A 17,709-nucleotide genomic window follows, 5' to 3' on the forward strand; every position below is an offset into this window, starting at 1 on the left:
ACGAAGAGAGTGGCAGAGGAAGATGGGTCCAGGGCGAGGAAGCCTAAGAGGCAGAGAGCAATAAAATGTGATATGAATAACATGTGCTACAGTAATGTTGAATATTTAGCATTCATAGCAATGGTTATCAACTGTACCGCAGAAATGGAATGTAAAACACATAAATTGCTGTGGTGCTGGAAGCTGCAGAGAAGTACTTGGGGCTATCAGGTTTAACTACACAATAGTTACAAGCTGTGTTGAGCGATAGTATCCTTTCGTCCCAGGCTGCCGCCCCTGGTGTAGGATCAGATAGGGCCAAGTAGTGGAAACGGGTGTAGGGTTAGTTGAGGGGGGCAATTTTTCTACGAAGTTTAATATAGTCACACTCTGGAACAGTAGGTGTAAACAGCGCTAGATAAACTGAATTGATGAATAGGGAGGCCGTGTCCGGCATCAGACGCCAGTACAGTAGGTGGTGGTGTATAGACCTCACCGTTGCGATCCAAGTTTACAAGTTTAAGAAGAAGAAAAACATTACCGTGCTCAACTTTCGCGGTTGCACAACAAAACAACTATCAAAGGACAAAGAACTTGACAGCTGGTTATAACTCAAATTATCAATAAGTAAGTAACTGTATTTTAAGACCGCAACACTTCTTACACTATTCATAATCGATATTGCGGTTGGCTGTAATGTGAAGTGTACTTAGTTACGTTGTAACGAAGTATAGGCTGCAGTGGTCTACGTTGTAATATGTATTGCCACGCTAAATAATTAACGTTAGGCACTGAGGCGAGGTTGTCACAGTGTACACAGTAGAGTTCATTGAAAAGCGGCACACTTTCTTGACAGGAACATACACGAACCATTCGTGACAGACAGCTTCCAAAGCGTATTTCCAAACGATTAAAAAAAAAAATGTTAACAAACATTCGTGGCTATTTTGACTTCTGTTTCAGTGTTCGACAATTTCCTTGCTTTCCTTTTGTGTAATGTAGGTAGGTTACTTCCTCTCAGACTGGCTTTTGAAACTGCAATAACCGCAGTCAACTGTGATATTTTGAATGCAGATTAACTGCAGTTAACTGCACTTGAAATGCAGTTATACTGCAAAACAAACTTGTTTCTCACAAGTGAAGCATAGCTTGTGCACTCTGCAAACAATGTGTCCACTCAGGCAATGAGAACGGGAAGACTGGAATAATACATTTGAATGCCTTAAAAATAATTACCTTAATTAACCAAAGTAGCAAACATTGTAGATTAGAAATGATAGAAATTAGCAGTAAATGTACTACTGGTGATATATGTAATGGGGAATTGATATACAGTCCCTTCGGAAAGTATTCAGACCCATTTGCTTTTTCCACATTTTATTACATTACAGCCTCATTCTAAAATTTGATTTAAATTATTTTTTCCCCCTCATCAATCTACACACAATACTCCATAATGACCAAGCAAAAACAGGTTTTTAGAAATGTTTGCTAATTTATTATAAATAAAAACTGAAATACCTTATATACATAAGTATTCAGACCCTTTGCAATGAGACTCGACATTGAGCTCAGGTGCATCCTGTTTCCATTGATCTTCCTTGAAATGTTTCTACAGCTTGATTTGAGTCCACATGTGGTAAATTCAATTGATTGAACATGACTTGGAAAGGCACACAACTGTTTTAAATATGGTCCCTGTGCATGTCAGAGCATTTCTATAGCATTGAAGGTCCCCCAAAACACAGTAGCCTCCATCATTCTTAAATGGAAGAAGTTTGTAACCACCAAGACTCTTCCTAGAGCTAGAGCCGCCCGGCCAAACTGAGCAGTCCCGCCGCTGCTACTTATTTTAGGGCTCCCGAGTGGCGCAGCAGTCTAAGACACTGCATCTCAGTGTTAGAGGCATCACTACAGACCCTGGTTAGAATCCAGGCTGTATCACATCCGGCCATGATTGGGAGTCCCATATCACGGTGCACAATTGGTCCGTTGTAGGCCGTCATTGTAAATAAGATTTTGTTCTTAAACTGACTTGCCTAGTTAAATAAAGGTGCATATATATATATATATATAAATAAATAATTGGGGGAAGAGGGCCTTTGTCAGGGAGGTGACCAAAAACACGATGGTCACTCTGACATACCTCCAGAGTTCCTCTGGAGATGGGAGAACCTCCCTGAAGGACAAACATCTCTGCAGCATTCCACCAATCAGGCCTTTATGGTAGAGTGGCCAGACCGGAGCCACTCCTCAGTATAAGGCACATGACAGCCCACTTGGAGTTTGCCAAAAGGCACCTAAAGACTCTTAGACCATGAGAGAGAAGATTCTCTAGTCTGATGAAACCAAGATTTAACTCTTTGGCCTGATTGTCAAGTGTCACATCTGAAGGAAACCTGGCAACATCCCTGTGAAGCATGGTGGTGGCAGCATCATGCTGTAGGGATGTTTTTCATCGGCAGGGACTTGGAGAATAGTCAGGCTAGAGGGAAAGATGAACGTAGCAAAGTACAGAGAGAAAATCTGAATTTGAAAATCTGTTCCAGAACCTCAGACTGGGGCGAAGGTTCACCTTCCAACAGGACAATGACCCTAAGCACACAGCCAAGACAACACAGGAGTGGCTTCGGGACAAGTCTCTGTATGTCCTTGAGTGGCTTAGCTAGAGCCCGGACCTGAACCCGGTCGAACATCTCTGGAGAGACTTGAAAATAGCTGTGCAACGACGCTCTCCATCCAACCTGACAGAGCTTGAGAGGATCTACAGAGAAGAATGGGAGAAACTCCCCAAATACAGGTGTGCCAAGCTTGTAGCGTCATACCCAAGAGGACTCCGCTGTAATCACTGCCAAAGGGGCTTCAACAAAGTACTGAGTAAAGGGTCTGAATACTTATGTAAATGTGATATTTCAGTCGTTTTTCTTTCAATACATTAGCAAACATTTCTAAAAACCTGTTTTGAATTCATGGGGTATTGTGTGTAGATTGAGATCTTTCTATGCGTGTGTGTATGTATGCATGTGTTTTTATTTTATATAATGTATATATATATAATAAAATAAAATAAATCCATTTTAGAATAAGGCTGTAACGTAACAACATTTTGAAAAAGTCAAGGGGTCTGAATACTTTCCGACTGCACTGTACACTAACAATCAAATGCAAACAATTCACACAATGAAGTTATGAAACCATAAATAAAGAGAGTCATGAGATTGAATGACCCAGAGGGCATCTTTGTTTGTACAGTAATTATTTGTCATGCATTCCTCAAAGCCTCATGTATTGTCTGTCCTCTGCAGTACTGCCCCTTCAGAGTGAGGGAGTGTTGGGATATGGAGAACTTGTGGGTTTTGGCTATTTTTGTGATTGGTGGCCGAGGATGGGGAATGAGGTATTGGCATTCGTCTTCGACAGGTTCAGTCCTCCAGTCTACTCCAGACTATTGAACATAATCATTAACAGTTTATTTAATGATTTAGAGGCTTCGCTGATAACAAACTGATCACCTGCACTGACAGGCTCTTCAGTTTACCGTGCACTGATAGTAACTGTTAGGCTATATGACTCACTAGGCATATGGTGGCATACTTTGTGTTTTCATAGTAAACACGTCTATGCTGGCTTCAAAGTTCACAAGTAAATGGCAATTGGCAGACGACAATACTCTGACTGTGCCTGTCTTTTCAGTCTTCTTCACTCCTTGTATGGAAAGGAAAGACCCTAAATGGACAGTATGTGTCTCCTCCTATTTGCAGAGACATTTCCTGTGTCATTGGGCCTGTTCTCACTGAGTGTGATAGAGGCTTTTTTTGTGAGCGCTCAGCTAATAATTCCACCCCTATCATAAACTGTGCGGCCTGACTTTCTACAGGATACGGTCTCAAAGGTTAAAGGCCTTTTATTGGGGCCGCCCAAATTTGGGTGGCGGAAGTGACTCGCTGTCAGATGGTGGGTTGGGCGATGCCAAAGGGAGATGGGGACGTGTTCAATCAGGCCTTTTGGTTTGTTAGTCATAGGTTGTCAAAGGACGCAGTGCCTTTTTTTGACTGAAGAATCCGAGAAACATTTGATGGCGAGGCAAAGGGATGACTGAAGCACAGTGAGGAACAGAGGATTGGAGATGAGAAACAAGGCTAGTGTTGTGCCGACAGACAGACAATGGGCTTAACACTCAAAACTCCTGACAAACTGTAGTTTTTATTTAATGTTATCGCTTCAGTAGTCCGATCTTCCCAGTTACTCAATGCCAAATAGCCTTACTACTGTGTGTCTAGGGAGGATGGCGGCGCCGACTGTCTTTACACTGTTGTTGTAGCTGCGTATTTATGAGTTTGTTTATTTCCCGAGTGTGTTTCCCTGACCTCGGGTGGCCAAGATGGGCTTCCACATGGTTTAGTGTGGCCTGTCAACGCCTTCGAGGAGAGCGAGGAGTTATGCTTGTTTGCCGTTACTAGAGTAGGCCTCTGCACCCAATATGCTCTCTACCGGCCACCCTCCTCGCTCCGCCTCCTCTTATGCCTCTTCCCCTTTCAACACACTGAGTAAAGGGCAGGCTATTCTGGGGACCAGACTTACCCATGTTCACACGTTTTGTGTGACGAAGTTGATATACGTGTGGACACGAGCTGTCTGTGCTAGCATTCTATAGCGTGATATAGTATATCGTGAAATTAGTTTTTTGTCCTGGGAGTGTGACTGGGATCTGACAATTTTTGGAATCTGTTCCCAACTACCAAGGCCCTATCGGTCATGGCCTTGTGTAGGAAGTGCCTTATGAGCCTCTTGGCTGGCTTCTGTGAGCGGTGATATGATCTGGGCTAGGCTGGCTGTTTCTGGAGATTTTTCCTGGAAGTCAGCTGTTTTGATTGGTGGGCGGGAAAGGGCATTGCTAAAAGAGACAGGAACCAGTTCTGGCAGGCTACTGACTGAGGACAAGTCCTCCTCTTGGTTATGTTTTAATTTGCACTCAAGTCCACTGTTTTTTATTTATTTTTAAAACCCTGGTATTTATGAGATACAAGCCAAAATGTTTGATTCCCTGAGTTGTATTTTTTTGGGGTTAGTGTAGTCATTGAATTCTGTCATTGGAGGGAAATATTGTTGACTAAAGATGCATGTGACCGTGAGCCTTTTCAAGGAAGTCTGCAAAACCTCTGAAGTGAATACTATGGTATTTCTTCAAATTTGTCAGTGTATTTGTATTAATTTAGCCTTTTATTTTTACTAGGCAAGTCAGTTAAGAACGTATTCTTATTTACAATGACGGCCTACCAAAAGGCCACGAGAGGCAACACTACATAAAGAGAGACCTAAGACAACAACATAGTATGGCAGCAACACATGACAACAACATGGCAGCAGCACAACATGGAAGCAGCACAACACATGACCACACAGCATGGCAGCAGCACAACACATGACCACACAGCATGGCAGCAGCACAACACATGACCACACAGCATGGCAGCAGCACAACATGGAAGCAGCACAACACGGAAGCAGCACAACACATGACCACACAGCATGGCAGCAGCACAACACATGACCACACAGCATGGAAGCAGCACAACACATGACCACACAGCATGGCAGCAGCACAGCATGGCAGCAGCACAACACATGACCACACAGCATGGCAGCAGCACACACATGGCAGCAGCACAACACATGACCACACAGCATGGCAGCAAGCACATGGAAGTAGCACAACACATGACCACACAGCATGGCAGCAGCACAACACATGACCACACAGCATGGCAGCAAGCACATGGAAGTAGCACAACACATGACCACACAGCATGGCAGCAAGCACATGGAAGTAGCACAACACATGACCACACAGCATGGCAGCAGCACAACACATGACCACACAGCATGGCAGCAACACAACATGGAAGCAGCACAACACATGACCACACAGCATGGCAGCAAGCACATGGAAGTAGCACAACACATGACCACACAGCATGGCAGTAGCACAACACATGACCACACAGCATGGCAGCAAGCACATGGAAGTAGCACAACACATGACCACACAGCATGGCAGCAAGCACATGGAAGTAGCACAACACATGACCACACAGCATGGCAGCAGCACAACACATGACCACACAGCATGGCAGCAACACAACATGGAAGCAGCACAACACATGACCACACAGCATGGCAGCAAGCACATGGAAGTAGCACAACACATGACCACACAGCATGGCAGTAGCACAACACATGACCACACAGCATGGCAGCAAGCACATGGAAGTAGCACAACACATGACCACACAGCATGGCAGCAGCACAACACATGACCACACAGCATGGCAGCAACACAACATGGAAGCAGCACAAAACAGGGTACAAACATTTTTGGGCACAGACAACAGCACAAAGGACAAGAAGGTAGAGACAACAATACATCACGACAGCAGCCACAACTGTCAGTAAGAATGTCCATGATTTGAGTCTTCGAATGAAGAGATTGAGGTAAAACTGTCCCGTTTGAGTCGCTAGCTGCAGCGAACTGAGAAGACTGAAAAGTGTAATTCCGTTACTGTGGAATTGCCCAAACACATTGAGTGTAGAGAGACGAGGCAGCATTATTAGACAGCCGTAATTAGACGTTGTAACAAGCACTCAGCCATGTCTCTACAGGGTTTTATCTTTTACATGTTCTGTACCATAGTCGTGCCATTATCTGCTTCTGCCTTTCTGTGTTGTCCTCCTGTAGGTGGTGGCTGATGGTGAGACTGTGGAGGAACCATTTGTGAACCGCTCATCTCATCCTCCTCAGGCCAGAGTGATGCCACTTTTCAGAATGAGACCGCTCTCCTGACACAGGGAGGTTACTCCTTCCCCAACTCGGGCTCTGTCCTCTACCTACCTCACCCCTGACTACTTACCTCACCCCAAGTCAACACCCTAGAGCTTGCTTCCTAACCCATGAGAACCCTCCCCTCGAATTACTACCTCAGCACTGTCCTCTATATAAACCTGGTGCACCCAGACCCAGAGTCTTTCCCCTCGCCCTACTCCAATTCGTTACACCTTCATCAACCCCTGAGGGGCATTTTAAAGAGGCATCACCAGTGCCTACTCCCCGTTGTCGGTAAGGTGATCTGAGCCTTCCCTCTTATTACCTCACACCCTCCTACTGTGTACTGGCACGCAAAGATGCGCCGGAACTTTGAGTGACGTCCCCACTCTGTCAATGTCAGAGACTGGAGGAGAGGGGTGGGGCCAGAGTGGGAATCCCACGTCTGTGTTTGCCTATGAAGGTCATCAAGGCCCAGAGGAAGGAGGCATGAAGAATGAGGGAGAGATGCAAAAAGGAGAGGAGGAGGGGCAGGGAAAAGAGGAGGATGAGGATTACGACTCGGTAAGTGGGTGCATGAAGACGGCGAGAAAGAGGCCCTTTCCCAATTCGTCTTTACTTGATTCCTACTTTGCTTCCTCTTTCCTCGCCACCTCCTCAAACCGCATTGGAGATAAAGATCCAAGGTCCCTCTCCTCAGACCTTCTCCTTCAATGCATTTTGAGAAGAAGGTGAGGACAGATGACCCGGACAGAGGAAAGATGGAAAATTGGCTTAGGCTTCACCTCGCACAAGTAATCACATCATGTACAGCACATTACAAACAGTAAGATGCAGAGTGACCTCTTTCCCTTCCTCTCTGTTCGCCCAGCCTCCAGAGAGGCAGATCGTGGTGGGCATCTGCTCCATGATGAAGAAGTCCAAGTCCAAGCCCATGACCCAGATCATGGAAAGGCTATGTAAGTTTGAGTACATCACCGTGGTCATCTTCCCCGAGGAGGTCATCCTCAACGAGCCCGTGGACAAATGGCCCCTGTGCGACTGCCTCGTCTCCTTCCACTCCAAAGGTACAAACGAACGTACGTATGTTCACCCACCGCATACGATTACGTGCATCAGGTACTGGCGTGCGCACGCCCATTGCACAGATTAACGTGTATAATGTATATGCACGCCAATATACAGTAAGTATACATGGAATACTATCTGTACATACCCAACACAGTCATTCCCGTCTTGCTCATGTTTAGTCATAGTGTACGTCTGACTTGTCCTGGTTTAAATGGGGTACATCTTAGGAGAAAAGGAAAATAAACATGGGGGGGAAATGGAAATATATTTAGGACACCAGTATACAGACCAATGGAACGACAATGTAATGGTTGAGGAATTTTCTTCCATTTCCTGTAATTATATGGTTGTGTTCTGTGTATATGAATGCATGTATGGGGGTGGCTTTGTAGGTTTCCCATTGGACAAAGCGGTAGAGTACGCCAACCTCAGAAACCCACTTCTCATCAATGACCTGAACATGCAGTACTACATACAAGACAGGTATACCGGGGAACACAGACGCTCAACTTCCTGCTCCTACTTTGTCTCGGAGTCTGTTGACTTGCTCCGTCGTAAACGTTCTGTCTCACGTCCCCTTCAGGAGGGAGGTGTATCGTATCTTGCAGGAGGAGGGCATTGATCTTCCACGTTACGCTGTGTTAACCCGAGACCCAGACAGACCTGAAGGTGAGTGTTACAACACAACTAGTCTCTTGTGACAGACTGTTACCGTTTAAAAATCGATCAGCTGGCTCGCGTGGACGTACGTTTTGCTTCTGGGAGCCAAGATGAGAAAAGAAACAAACTTAAAACCCTTTGTCTGTAAATGTAGTTGTAACTGGTCCCAACACTCTCACTAAAGCATACTTATCAAAGTCCACTCGCACAGTCGAATAAGAAACTGATGTGCATTGCGAGCAAATATGGCTCTGGGTTGTTAGCTCACAGTGGGAAGGCACTGAGTTCCTGACGCCTATTGCCGTGGTGCGCAAAGGAAATCTTTTGAAATTCACAGTCATTGCGTGTTGGGAAGAAAAGTGCAATCATCGCCTTGAAAATGAAGATGAGGGGCTCAATCCAACCCGGGTTGCAGTATTTACGTGGTAGCTCATTTTTCCAATGGTCAAATTCACACCGATTGCTCTTGGGTACTGTAATAAAAAAAAGTTACAACTACTACCGGGGCGAACCTTAGCACAGGTATCCTTGAACTTTTCCCGGGGTAGAGGTGTGGGATGAATATTGTAAATAAAGGATTTGAAAAATAAAAATGACCCTCCCAACCATTTTGAACTATCAGCCCCCTGTTTTAGTGGACCGTCACCCGATCAGTCGGTGGTTCGGGAAAAATACTTGTTGACATGCCGATTTGTCATCTATTTCTCGTCACGATGGATGGAGCTAAGAATATAAACGTATAATCCTCGTAGCATACATGTCCCCCCCCCCCCTCTTCGTAAAAGCACAGCTGCATATGAAAAGGCAAGCAAAAACGTTGGCCCGGACACGGAATTGTGCCTTACTGGCTTTTCAAACATTTTGTGTAACGTCAGTAGTCTAGTCAAGGAAGCATCATGCAAAAAAAATAATATTTGCCTACTCCGCTAACCGGGACCATTGCCAAATAAGGCATGCTGTCACCTGCTTTCATAGTAAACCTTGAGGTGGTACCACCCAGCACATCTAGAAGGGGGTGTATTTCATACCGTCTTGAGATGACGTATAGGAACTTTCTCAAGGTGCCTCTACGTCACGATTTCAGTGGAATGGATCCGCCAGGGGCAAAAAGAGCTAAATCAAATAAATCAAATCAAATCAAATCAAGCTAGATGTACTACTAAAATACCCAAATTATAGCACTTTTGCAACAAACTGTCAAAATGAAGACCAGAATTGACGGGTTCAACAAAAGGTTGGCGGCCGCTGCTTTAAAGGTTTGCATAGTTGTAGGCCTGTTCTATTGAAGATGAAGGCTATGAACATGAACACCTGCCCAATCCTTTCGGATCCAAATTGCGCCTATGAATAGGGTTTTATAGACCAATTTGGAATGGGGCATTCATTCAAGTGTGCTTTTTTTTAGACCCTGATTGAACTCTGTCTCTAAAGGACTGGTGTGTGTGTGTCTGCGTCCCAGAATGTAACCTGGTCGAGGGGGAGGATCATGTGGAGGTGAACGGGGAGGTGTTCCCCAAGCCCTTTGTGGAGAAGCCCGTGTGCGCAGAGGACCACAATGTCTACATCTACTACCCCACCTCAGCTGGAGGGGGCAGCCAGAGACTCTTCAGAAAGGTACTGAGGGACTAGGGCGGTACAGTTGGCTTCAAGTGGGTCATGCTGTTGAAACGATAGCGGAGGGGGCGGAAGCTTTAGGAGCCATGCCGTGCAGAAAGGTCTGATACTCAATTATACCCACTCGGTACTCCAACTTTTAGCCCTCCATTTGAAATATTGTAGCTGCACTTGATTGGTCTTGCCTGACCGAATGAAACCCATGGAAATCGTCCCAAAAGTGCAAACCCTGCCCATCTGTCAGGCGGAATCAAGCACTCTCATAAGCATATGAATGATCCCCTCTCTCCTGTAGATAGGGAGCCGCAGCAGTGTGTACTCCCCAGAGAGCTGTGTGAGGAAGACTGGCTCCTACATATACGAGGAGTTCATGCCAACGGACGGCACTGATGTCAAGGTATCATCTTAAGTGTGTGCTGGTGTGCGAGCCGTGTCTTCTCGTCTCCTGCTCGGACCTGTTTAGATGTAACAAATGACTTCCTGAATCATACCATGGCAATAGCAGTGTGAATGACTTCATAACATGATTCTTATTTTTGTTCTATTGCGTGGCCGTGATCATAGGCTGGCGCCATCATCTGAAAATGTTAGTGGCACGAGGGGGAAATGTTAGTGGCAGCACGAGGGGGGAAATGTTAGTGGCAGCACGAGGGGGGGGAAATGTTAGTGGCAGCACGAGGGGGGAAATGTTAGTGGCAGCACGAGGGGGGAAATGTTAGTGGCAGAACGAGGGGGAAATGTTAGTGGCAGAACGAGGGGGGAAATGTTAGTGGCAGAACGGGGGGAACGAGTGGCAGGGGGAAATGTTAGTGGCAGCACGAGGGGGGAAATGTTAGTGGCAGCACGAGGGGGGGAAATGTTAGTGGCAGCACGAGGGGGGGGAAATGTTAGTGGCAGCACGAGGGGGGAAATGTTAGTGGCAGCACGAGGGGGAAATGTTAGTGGCAGCACGAGTGGCAGGGGGAAATGTTAGTGGCAGCGAGGGGGATGTTAGTGGGGGGGAAATGTTAGTGGCAGAACGAGGGGGGAAATGTTAGTGGCAGAACGAGGGGGGGAAATGTTAGTGGCAGAACGAGGGGAAATGTTAGTGGCAGCACGAGGGGGGAAATGTTAGTGGCAGCACGAGGGGGGGAAATGTTAGTGGCAGAACGAGGGGGGAAATGTTAGTGGCAGAACGAGGGGGGGAAATGTTAGTGGCAGAACGAGGGGGGAATGTTAGTGGCAGAACGAGGGGGAAATGTTAGTGGCAGAACGAGGGGGGAAATGTTAGTGGCAGAACGAGGGGGCGGAAATGTTAGTGGCAGAACGAGGGGGGGAATGTTAGTGGCAGAACGAGGGGGAAATGTTAGTGGCAGCACGAGGGGGGAAATGTTAGTGGCAGCACGAGGGGGGGGGTGGAAATGTTAGTGGCAGCACGAGGGGGGAAATGTTAGTCTGGAGCCCTACTGTATTTTTTTATTTAACTCGGCAAGTTGATTAAGAACAGATTCTTATTTTCAATGACGTCCTAGGAACAGTGGGTTAACTGCCTTGTTCAGGGGCAGAACGACAGATTTTTACCTTGTCACCTCGGGGATTCGATCTTGCTACCTTCCGGTTACTAGGCAACGCTCTAACCACTAGGCTACTTGCCGACCCATGGTAGGCCAGCAGAATTTTTTAAAGCGAAAATAAGTGCACAATAAACAATGATCTCAGGGGAAATAGGCCTATGGGAGTTTTTAAAATGCTCGGTAGCTGAGAATGCTGGTATAGCCTATCCAAAAAGGTGTTTGATGCAAATCAAAGAAATGATTCATACCCAATGATGTACTGCCCGTAAGGGCGGAGTACTGCTAGTATGATATGATATCAGGTGAACACTGGGACCTGACTGTGTGTATAATAAGATGTCGTATCAGGTGTACACAGTGGGTCCTGACTATGCCCATGCTGAGGCAAGGAAGTCCCCGGCCCTGGACGGTAAGGTGGAGCGGGACAGCGAGGGGAAGGAGATCCGCTACCCTGTCATGCTCACCGCCATGGAGAAACTGGTGGCCCGCAAGGTCTGCCTGGCCTTCAAGGTGAGGCTTTTCAACCGATCAGACCACTCTTCTCTCCAAATCAACCGGAAGCCTTTAAACTTCTTAAAACTATCCCGATAGTCTGAAGATGGTTCCTCTCCTCAACCTCGTCTTATTTCCTTCGTCTGCAATGATTGTGCAGGAGCCGGGTAGGTGAAAGCCACTGATGTATTTTCTGATCAGTGCAGATGAATGAAAGAAGATGAAGGTAGGAGCCGTCTTTAAATATTTGGGGCGATCTGACCAAATTCACATAGAAATGTGAGTTTTCTAGAACGTCATTCTCAGTCTACGCAGTAGATCTGTGCTGTGTGCTATTCCTATGCTTTTGCGTCTTTCACTTTTGGTGTTGTACACCAGCTTCAAACAGCTGAAAATGCTATATTTCACAGTGGTTTAGATGGTACAATGATTTTCTACACTATGCATGGCTTGTTTTGTCACACAGACTGAAATTAGACAAACTATTCCAATTTTTGCAACCAGGAAATGGCCAAGTGATTTTCTGCATATTGCAACTTTAAGAAGCACTTTAAGAAGCACTTGACTTGATTTGGCTACATTCAGTTTGAATGGCTGACTGACGCATTCTTCCACTCCCAGCAAACGGTGTGTGGCTTCGACCTCTTGAGAGCGAATGGCCACTCATTCGTCTGTGACGTCAATGGCTTCAGCTTTGTGAAGAACTCCATGAAGTACTATGACGACTGTGCCAAGGTCTTGGGGTAGGTGCGGCTAGCTGTCATGCTGAGGGGTCAACTATCGGTCATCCTTACAGCTTAACCCCTGATTTACACTTTGACACTCAAGGATCAGCTGGGTATCTAAAGCCATATGTCATTCCTTGAATTGGACAGGATCCAAACTCGCGCTCTATTCGTTTTCAAAACCCAAACACTGCTCTAGCTCACTCCATTGGTTGTCCCCCGCACAGGAACATGGTGATGCGAGAGCTGGCCCCTCAGTTCCACATCCCCTGGTCCATCCCCATGGAGGCTGAGGACATACCTATAGTCCCCACCACCTCAGGAACCATGTGAGTACTCTTCTCATTTTCTTCCTCCTTTCCGCCTCCTGCTTCTTTCTCCTGCTCTTCTCTCTCCTCTTCCTGCTCTTATCTTCCTGCTCTAATCTCTCCTGCTCTTCCTGCTCTTCTCTCTCCTGCTCTTCCTTCTCTTCCTGCCCTTCTCTCTCCTCCTCTTCCTGCCCTTCTCTCCTCCTCTTCCTGCCCTTCTCTCCTCCTCTTCCTGCCCTTTCTCTCCCTCCTCTTCCTGCTCTTTTCTCTCCTCCTCTTCCTGCTCTTCTCTCTCCTTCTCTCTCCTGCTCTTCTCTCTCCTTCTCTTCCTTCTCTTCCTGCCCTTCTCTCTCCTCCTCTTCCTGCCCTTCTCTCCTCCTCTTCCTGCCCTTCTCTCCTCCTCTTCCTGCCCTTCTCTCCTCCTCTTCCTGCTCTTTTCTCTCCTTCTCTTCCTGCTCTTCTCTCTCCTTCTCTTCCTGCTCTTCTCTCTCCTTCTCTTCCTGCCCTTCTCTCTCCTCCTCTTCCTGCCCTGCTCTCTCCTTCTCTTCCTGCTCTTCTCTTCCTTCTCTTCCTGCCCTTCTCTCTCCTCCTCTTCCTGCCCTGCTCTTTTCTCTCTTCCTCTTCCTGCTCTTTTCTACTAGATGTCGTCTAACAGAGGTGGTTTAGTGAACTATACTCACGTGATGGCTAACCTCTCTTGAAACTTGAAGACTTGTGTTAGCTCCTGCAGCAAACTCCAAGGCTTCATAGCTCATTGGGCTAACACAGTCTTGAGTCACGTATTCCTAGAGGATTCCTAGAGGATCCTGCTTCATACCAGGTGTGACACTGTTTTCCATATCCATTTGCCTATGTTTTTTTTAACCCTCATCAGGATTTCTCCTGACTAAATAAAGGATGAATACAATAAACAAATCAGTAATGTCACCTAGAGTTGCAAAGGGAGGGTACATTACTGGAAGCTTTCTAAGTTTACCAGTAAACTACCAGCATGTGATAACTTTCAAGGTTTTTGGGGGAATTTTATGACATGACTTCTAGTGGCCTTTTTTGGGTACTTCAGATTATCACAGGTGTCTGGAATTATCTCTGGCCCTCTGTGTGGCCTGTAATATACAGTACCAGTCAAAAGTTTGGACACCTCCCCATTCTATGGTTCTTCTATATTTTTACTGTTTTCTACTTTGTAGAATAATAGGGAAGACATCAAAACTATGAAATAACACATGGAATCATGTATTAACCACAAAAGTGTTCAACAAATAGTTGGAAGAGTTGAAAGTAAATAGTTGGAAGAGTTGTGGAATTATTTGAAAATAATGCCATTGTTAACCATATGGTCTATCCACTAGAGACTCATGGACAGTATTGACACGGATATAAATAATTTATTTGTGTATGTAAACTATTTTCACCAAACTTAATGTGTAAATATTTGTATGAACTAGAGGTTGATTAATTACGGACGATTTCAAGTTTTCATAACAATCGGAAATCGGTATTTTTGGGCGCCGATTTATTTTTGTACTTTTTTACACCTTTATTTAATCTTTATTTAACTAGGTCAGTTAAGAACACATTCTTATTTTCAATGACGGCCTAGGAACGGTGGGTTAACTGCCTCGTTCAGGGGCAGAAAGACAGATTTTCACATTGTCAGCTCGGGGGATCCAATCTTGCAACCTTACAGTTAACTAGGCCAACGCAATAACGACCTGCCTCTCTCTCGTTGCACTCCACAAGGAGACTGCCTGTTACGCAAATGCAGTAAGCCAAGGTAAGTTGCTAGCTAGCATTAAACTTATCCTATAATAAACAATCAATCATAATCACTAGTTAACTACACATGGTTGATGATATTACTAGATATTATCTAGCGTGTCCTGTGTTGCATATAATCTGACTGAGCATACAAGTATCTAAGTATCTGACTGAGCGGTGGTAGGCAGAAGCAGGCGCGTAAACATTAATTTAAACAGCACTTTAGTGCGTTTTGCCAGCAGCTCTTCGTTGTGCGTCACGCATTGCGCTGTTTATGACTTCAAACCTATCAACTCCCGAGATGAGGCTGGTGTGACCGAAGTGAAATGGCTGACTACTTAGCGCTCGCTAATAGCATTTCAAACTTCACTCGTTCTGAGCCTTGGGGTGGTTGTTTCCCTTGCTCTGCATGGGTAACGCTGCTTCTATGTGGTGGCTGTTTTCGTTGTGTTGCTGGTTCGAGACCAGGGAGGAGCGAGGAGAGGGACGGAGGCTATACTGTTACACTGGCAATACTAAAGTGCCTATAAAACATCCAATAGTCAAAGGTTAATAAAATACAAATGGTATAGAGGGAAATAGTCCTATAATAACTACAACCTAAATTGATTTTATTGATGTATTATATTAAGTTAAAATAAGTGTTAATTCAATTTTCATTATTACAAATAGATTTCATAAAATAAATCGGCAAATTTAATCGGTATCGGCCTTTTTGGCTATCCAATAATCGGCATCGGTATTGGCGTTGAAAAAAATCATAATCGGTCGACCTCTTGTATGAACGTAACAAGATTCAACAACTGAGACATAAACTGAACAAGTTCCACAGACATGTGACTAACAGAAATGGGATAATGTGTCCCTGAACAAAGGGGGGGTCAAAATCAAAAGTAACAGTCCGTATCTGGCGTGGCCACCAGCTGCATTTACTGCAGTGCATCTCCTCCTCATGGACTGCACCAGATTTGCCAGTTCTTGCTGTGAGATGTTACCCCACTCTTGGTGGAATGTTACCCCACTCTTCCACCAAGGCACCTGCAAGTTCCCGGACATTTCTGGGGGGGAATGGCCCTAGCCCTCACCCTCTGATCCAACAGGTCCCAGACGTGCTCAATGGGATTGAGATCTGTGCTCTTCGCTGACCATGGCAGAACACTGACATTCCTGTCTTGCAGGAAATCATTCACAGAACGAGCAGAATGGCTGGTGGCATTGTCATGCTGGAGGGTCATGTCAGGATGAGCCTGCAGGAAGGGTACCACATGAGGGAGGAGGATGTCTTCCCTGTAACGCACAGCATTGATTGTCATTGCAGGCAGTCTGATGATTCTGTGGCACACCTCCCCAGACCATGACGGACCCTCCACCTCGATCCCACTCCAGAGTACAGGCCTCGGTGTAACGCTCATTCCTTCGACGAATCCGACCATCAACCCTGGTGAGACAAAACTGCGGCTCGTCACTGAAGAGCACTTTTTGCCAGTCCTGTCTGGTCCAGCGACGGTGGGTTTGTGCCCATAGGTGACGTTGTTGCCGGTGATGTCTGGTGAGGACCTGCCTTACAACAGGCCTACAAGCCCTCAGTCCAGCCTCTCTCAGCCTATTGAGGACAGTCTGAGCACTGATGGAGGGATTGTGCGTTCCTGGTGTAACTCGGGCAGTTGTTGTTGCCATCCTGTAAGGTGTGATGTTCAGATGTACCGATCCTGTGCAGGTGTTGTTACACATGGTCTGCCACTGCGAGGACGATCAGCTGTCCATCCTGGCTCCCTGTAGCGCTGTCTTAGGCGTCTCACATTACGGACATTGCAACTTATTGCCCTGGCCACATCTGCAGTCCTCGTGCCTCCTTGCATTATACCTAATCCACGTTCACGCAGATGAGATGGGACCCTGGGCATCTTTCTTTTGGTGTTTTTCAGAGTCAGTAGAAAGGCCTCTAGTGTCCTAAGATGTCATTTCGGTGACCTTAATTACCTACTGTCTGTAAGCTGTTAGTCTCTTAACGACCGTTCCACAGGTGCATGTTCATTAATTGTTTATTAGCATGGGAAACAGTGTTTTTAAATCCTTTACAATGAAGATATGTGAAGTTATTTGGATTTTTACGAGTTATTGAAAGACTGGGTCCTGAAAAAGGGACGTTTCTTTTTTTGATGAATTTATGTGTATATGGGCACAGGTGAAGTCAGAAGTTTACATACACTTAGGTTGTAGTCATTAAAACTCAGTTTCAACCACTCCACAAATTTCTTGTTAACAAACTATTGTTTTGGCAAGTCGGTGAGGACTTGCATGACACAAGTAATGTTTCCCAAAAATGTTTACAGATAGATAATTTCACTTATAATCGACTGTATCATAATTCCAGTGGGTCAGAAGTTTACATACACGAAGGTGACTGTGCCTTTAAACGGCTTGTAAAATTCCATAAAGTTATGTCATGGCTTTAGAAGCTTCTGATAGGCTAATTGACATAATTTGAGTCAATTGGAGGTGTACCTGTGGATGTATTTCAAGGCCTACCTTCAGTGCCTCTTTGCTTGACATCGTGGGAAAATCAAAAGAAATCAGCCAAGACCTCAGGAAAAAAATGGTAGACCTCCACAAGTCTGGTTCATCCTTGGAAGCAATTTCCAAAAGCCTGAAGGTACCAGGTTCATCTGTACAAACAATAGTACGCAAGTATAAACACCATTGGACTACGCAGCCGTCATATCCCT

The 17,709-nt window shown here is 45.7% G+C and overlaps 1 protein-coding gene across 17 annotated transcripts in view; it reads left to right on the top strand.

Annotated features, from left to right (window-relative positions):
- The first annotated feature begins 364 nt into the window (after window positions 1–364).
- LOC112218283 (inositol hexakisphosphate and diphosphoinositol-pentakisphosphate kinase 1-like) overlaps window positions 365–17,709 on the top strand; it is a 67,945-nt gene continuing 50,600 nt past the window's right edge. For 2 of the 17 annotated variants that reach the window (XM_042301291.1, XM_042301297.1), the window contains exons 1-10: window positions 369–606; window positions 6,716–7,363; window positions 7,671–7,878; window positions 8,263–8,353; window positions 8,454–8,539; window positions 9,990–10,144; window positions 10,440–10,541; window positions 12,046–12,207; window positions 12,811–12,932; window positions 13,142–13,243. In XM_042301291.1, the coding sequence (XP_042157225.1) occupies window positions 7,196–7,363; window positions 7,671–7,878; window positions 8,263–8,353; window positions 8,454–8,539; window positions 9,990–10,144; window positions 10,440–10,541; window positions 12,046–12,207; window positions 12,811–12,932; window positions 13,142–13,243 (1,196 nt within the window). In that variant the 5' untranslated portion in view covers window positions 369–606; window positions 6,716–7,195. Of the gene's footprint in view, window positions 607–6,715; window positions 7,364–7,670; window positions 7,879–8,262; window positions 8,354–8,453; window positions 8,540–9,989; window positions 10,145–10,439; window positions 10,542–12,045; window positions 12,208–12,810; window positions 12,933–13,141; window positions 13,244–17,709 lie in introns of all 17 variants that reach the window. The other 15 variants (XM_042301293.1, XM_042301292.1, XM_042301289.1 and 12 more) reach the window with 14 other exon arrangements.

This window comes from Oncorhynchus tshawytscha, linkage group LG19 (genome assembly GCF_018296145.1).
Source record: "Oncorhynchus tshawytscha isolate Ot180627B linkage group LG19, Otsh_v2.0, whole genome shotgun sequence".
Taxonomy (NCBI): Eukaryota; Metazoa; Chordata; class Actinopteri; order Salmoniformes; family Salmonidae; genus Oncorhynchus; species Oncorhynchus tshawytscha.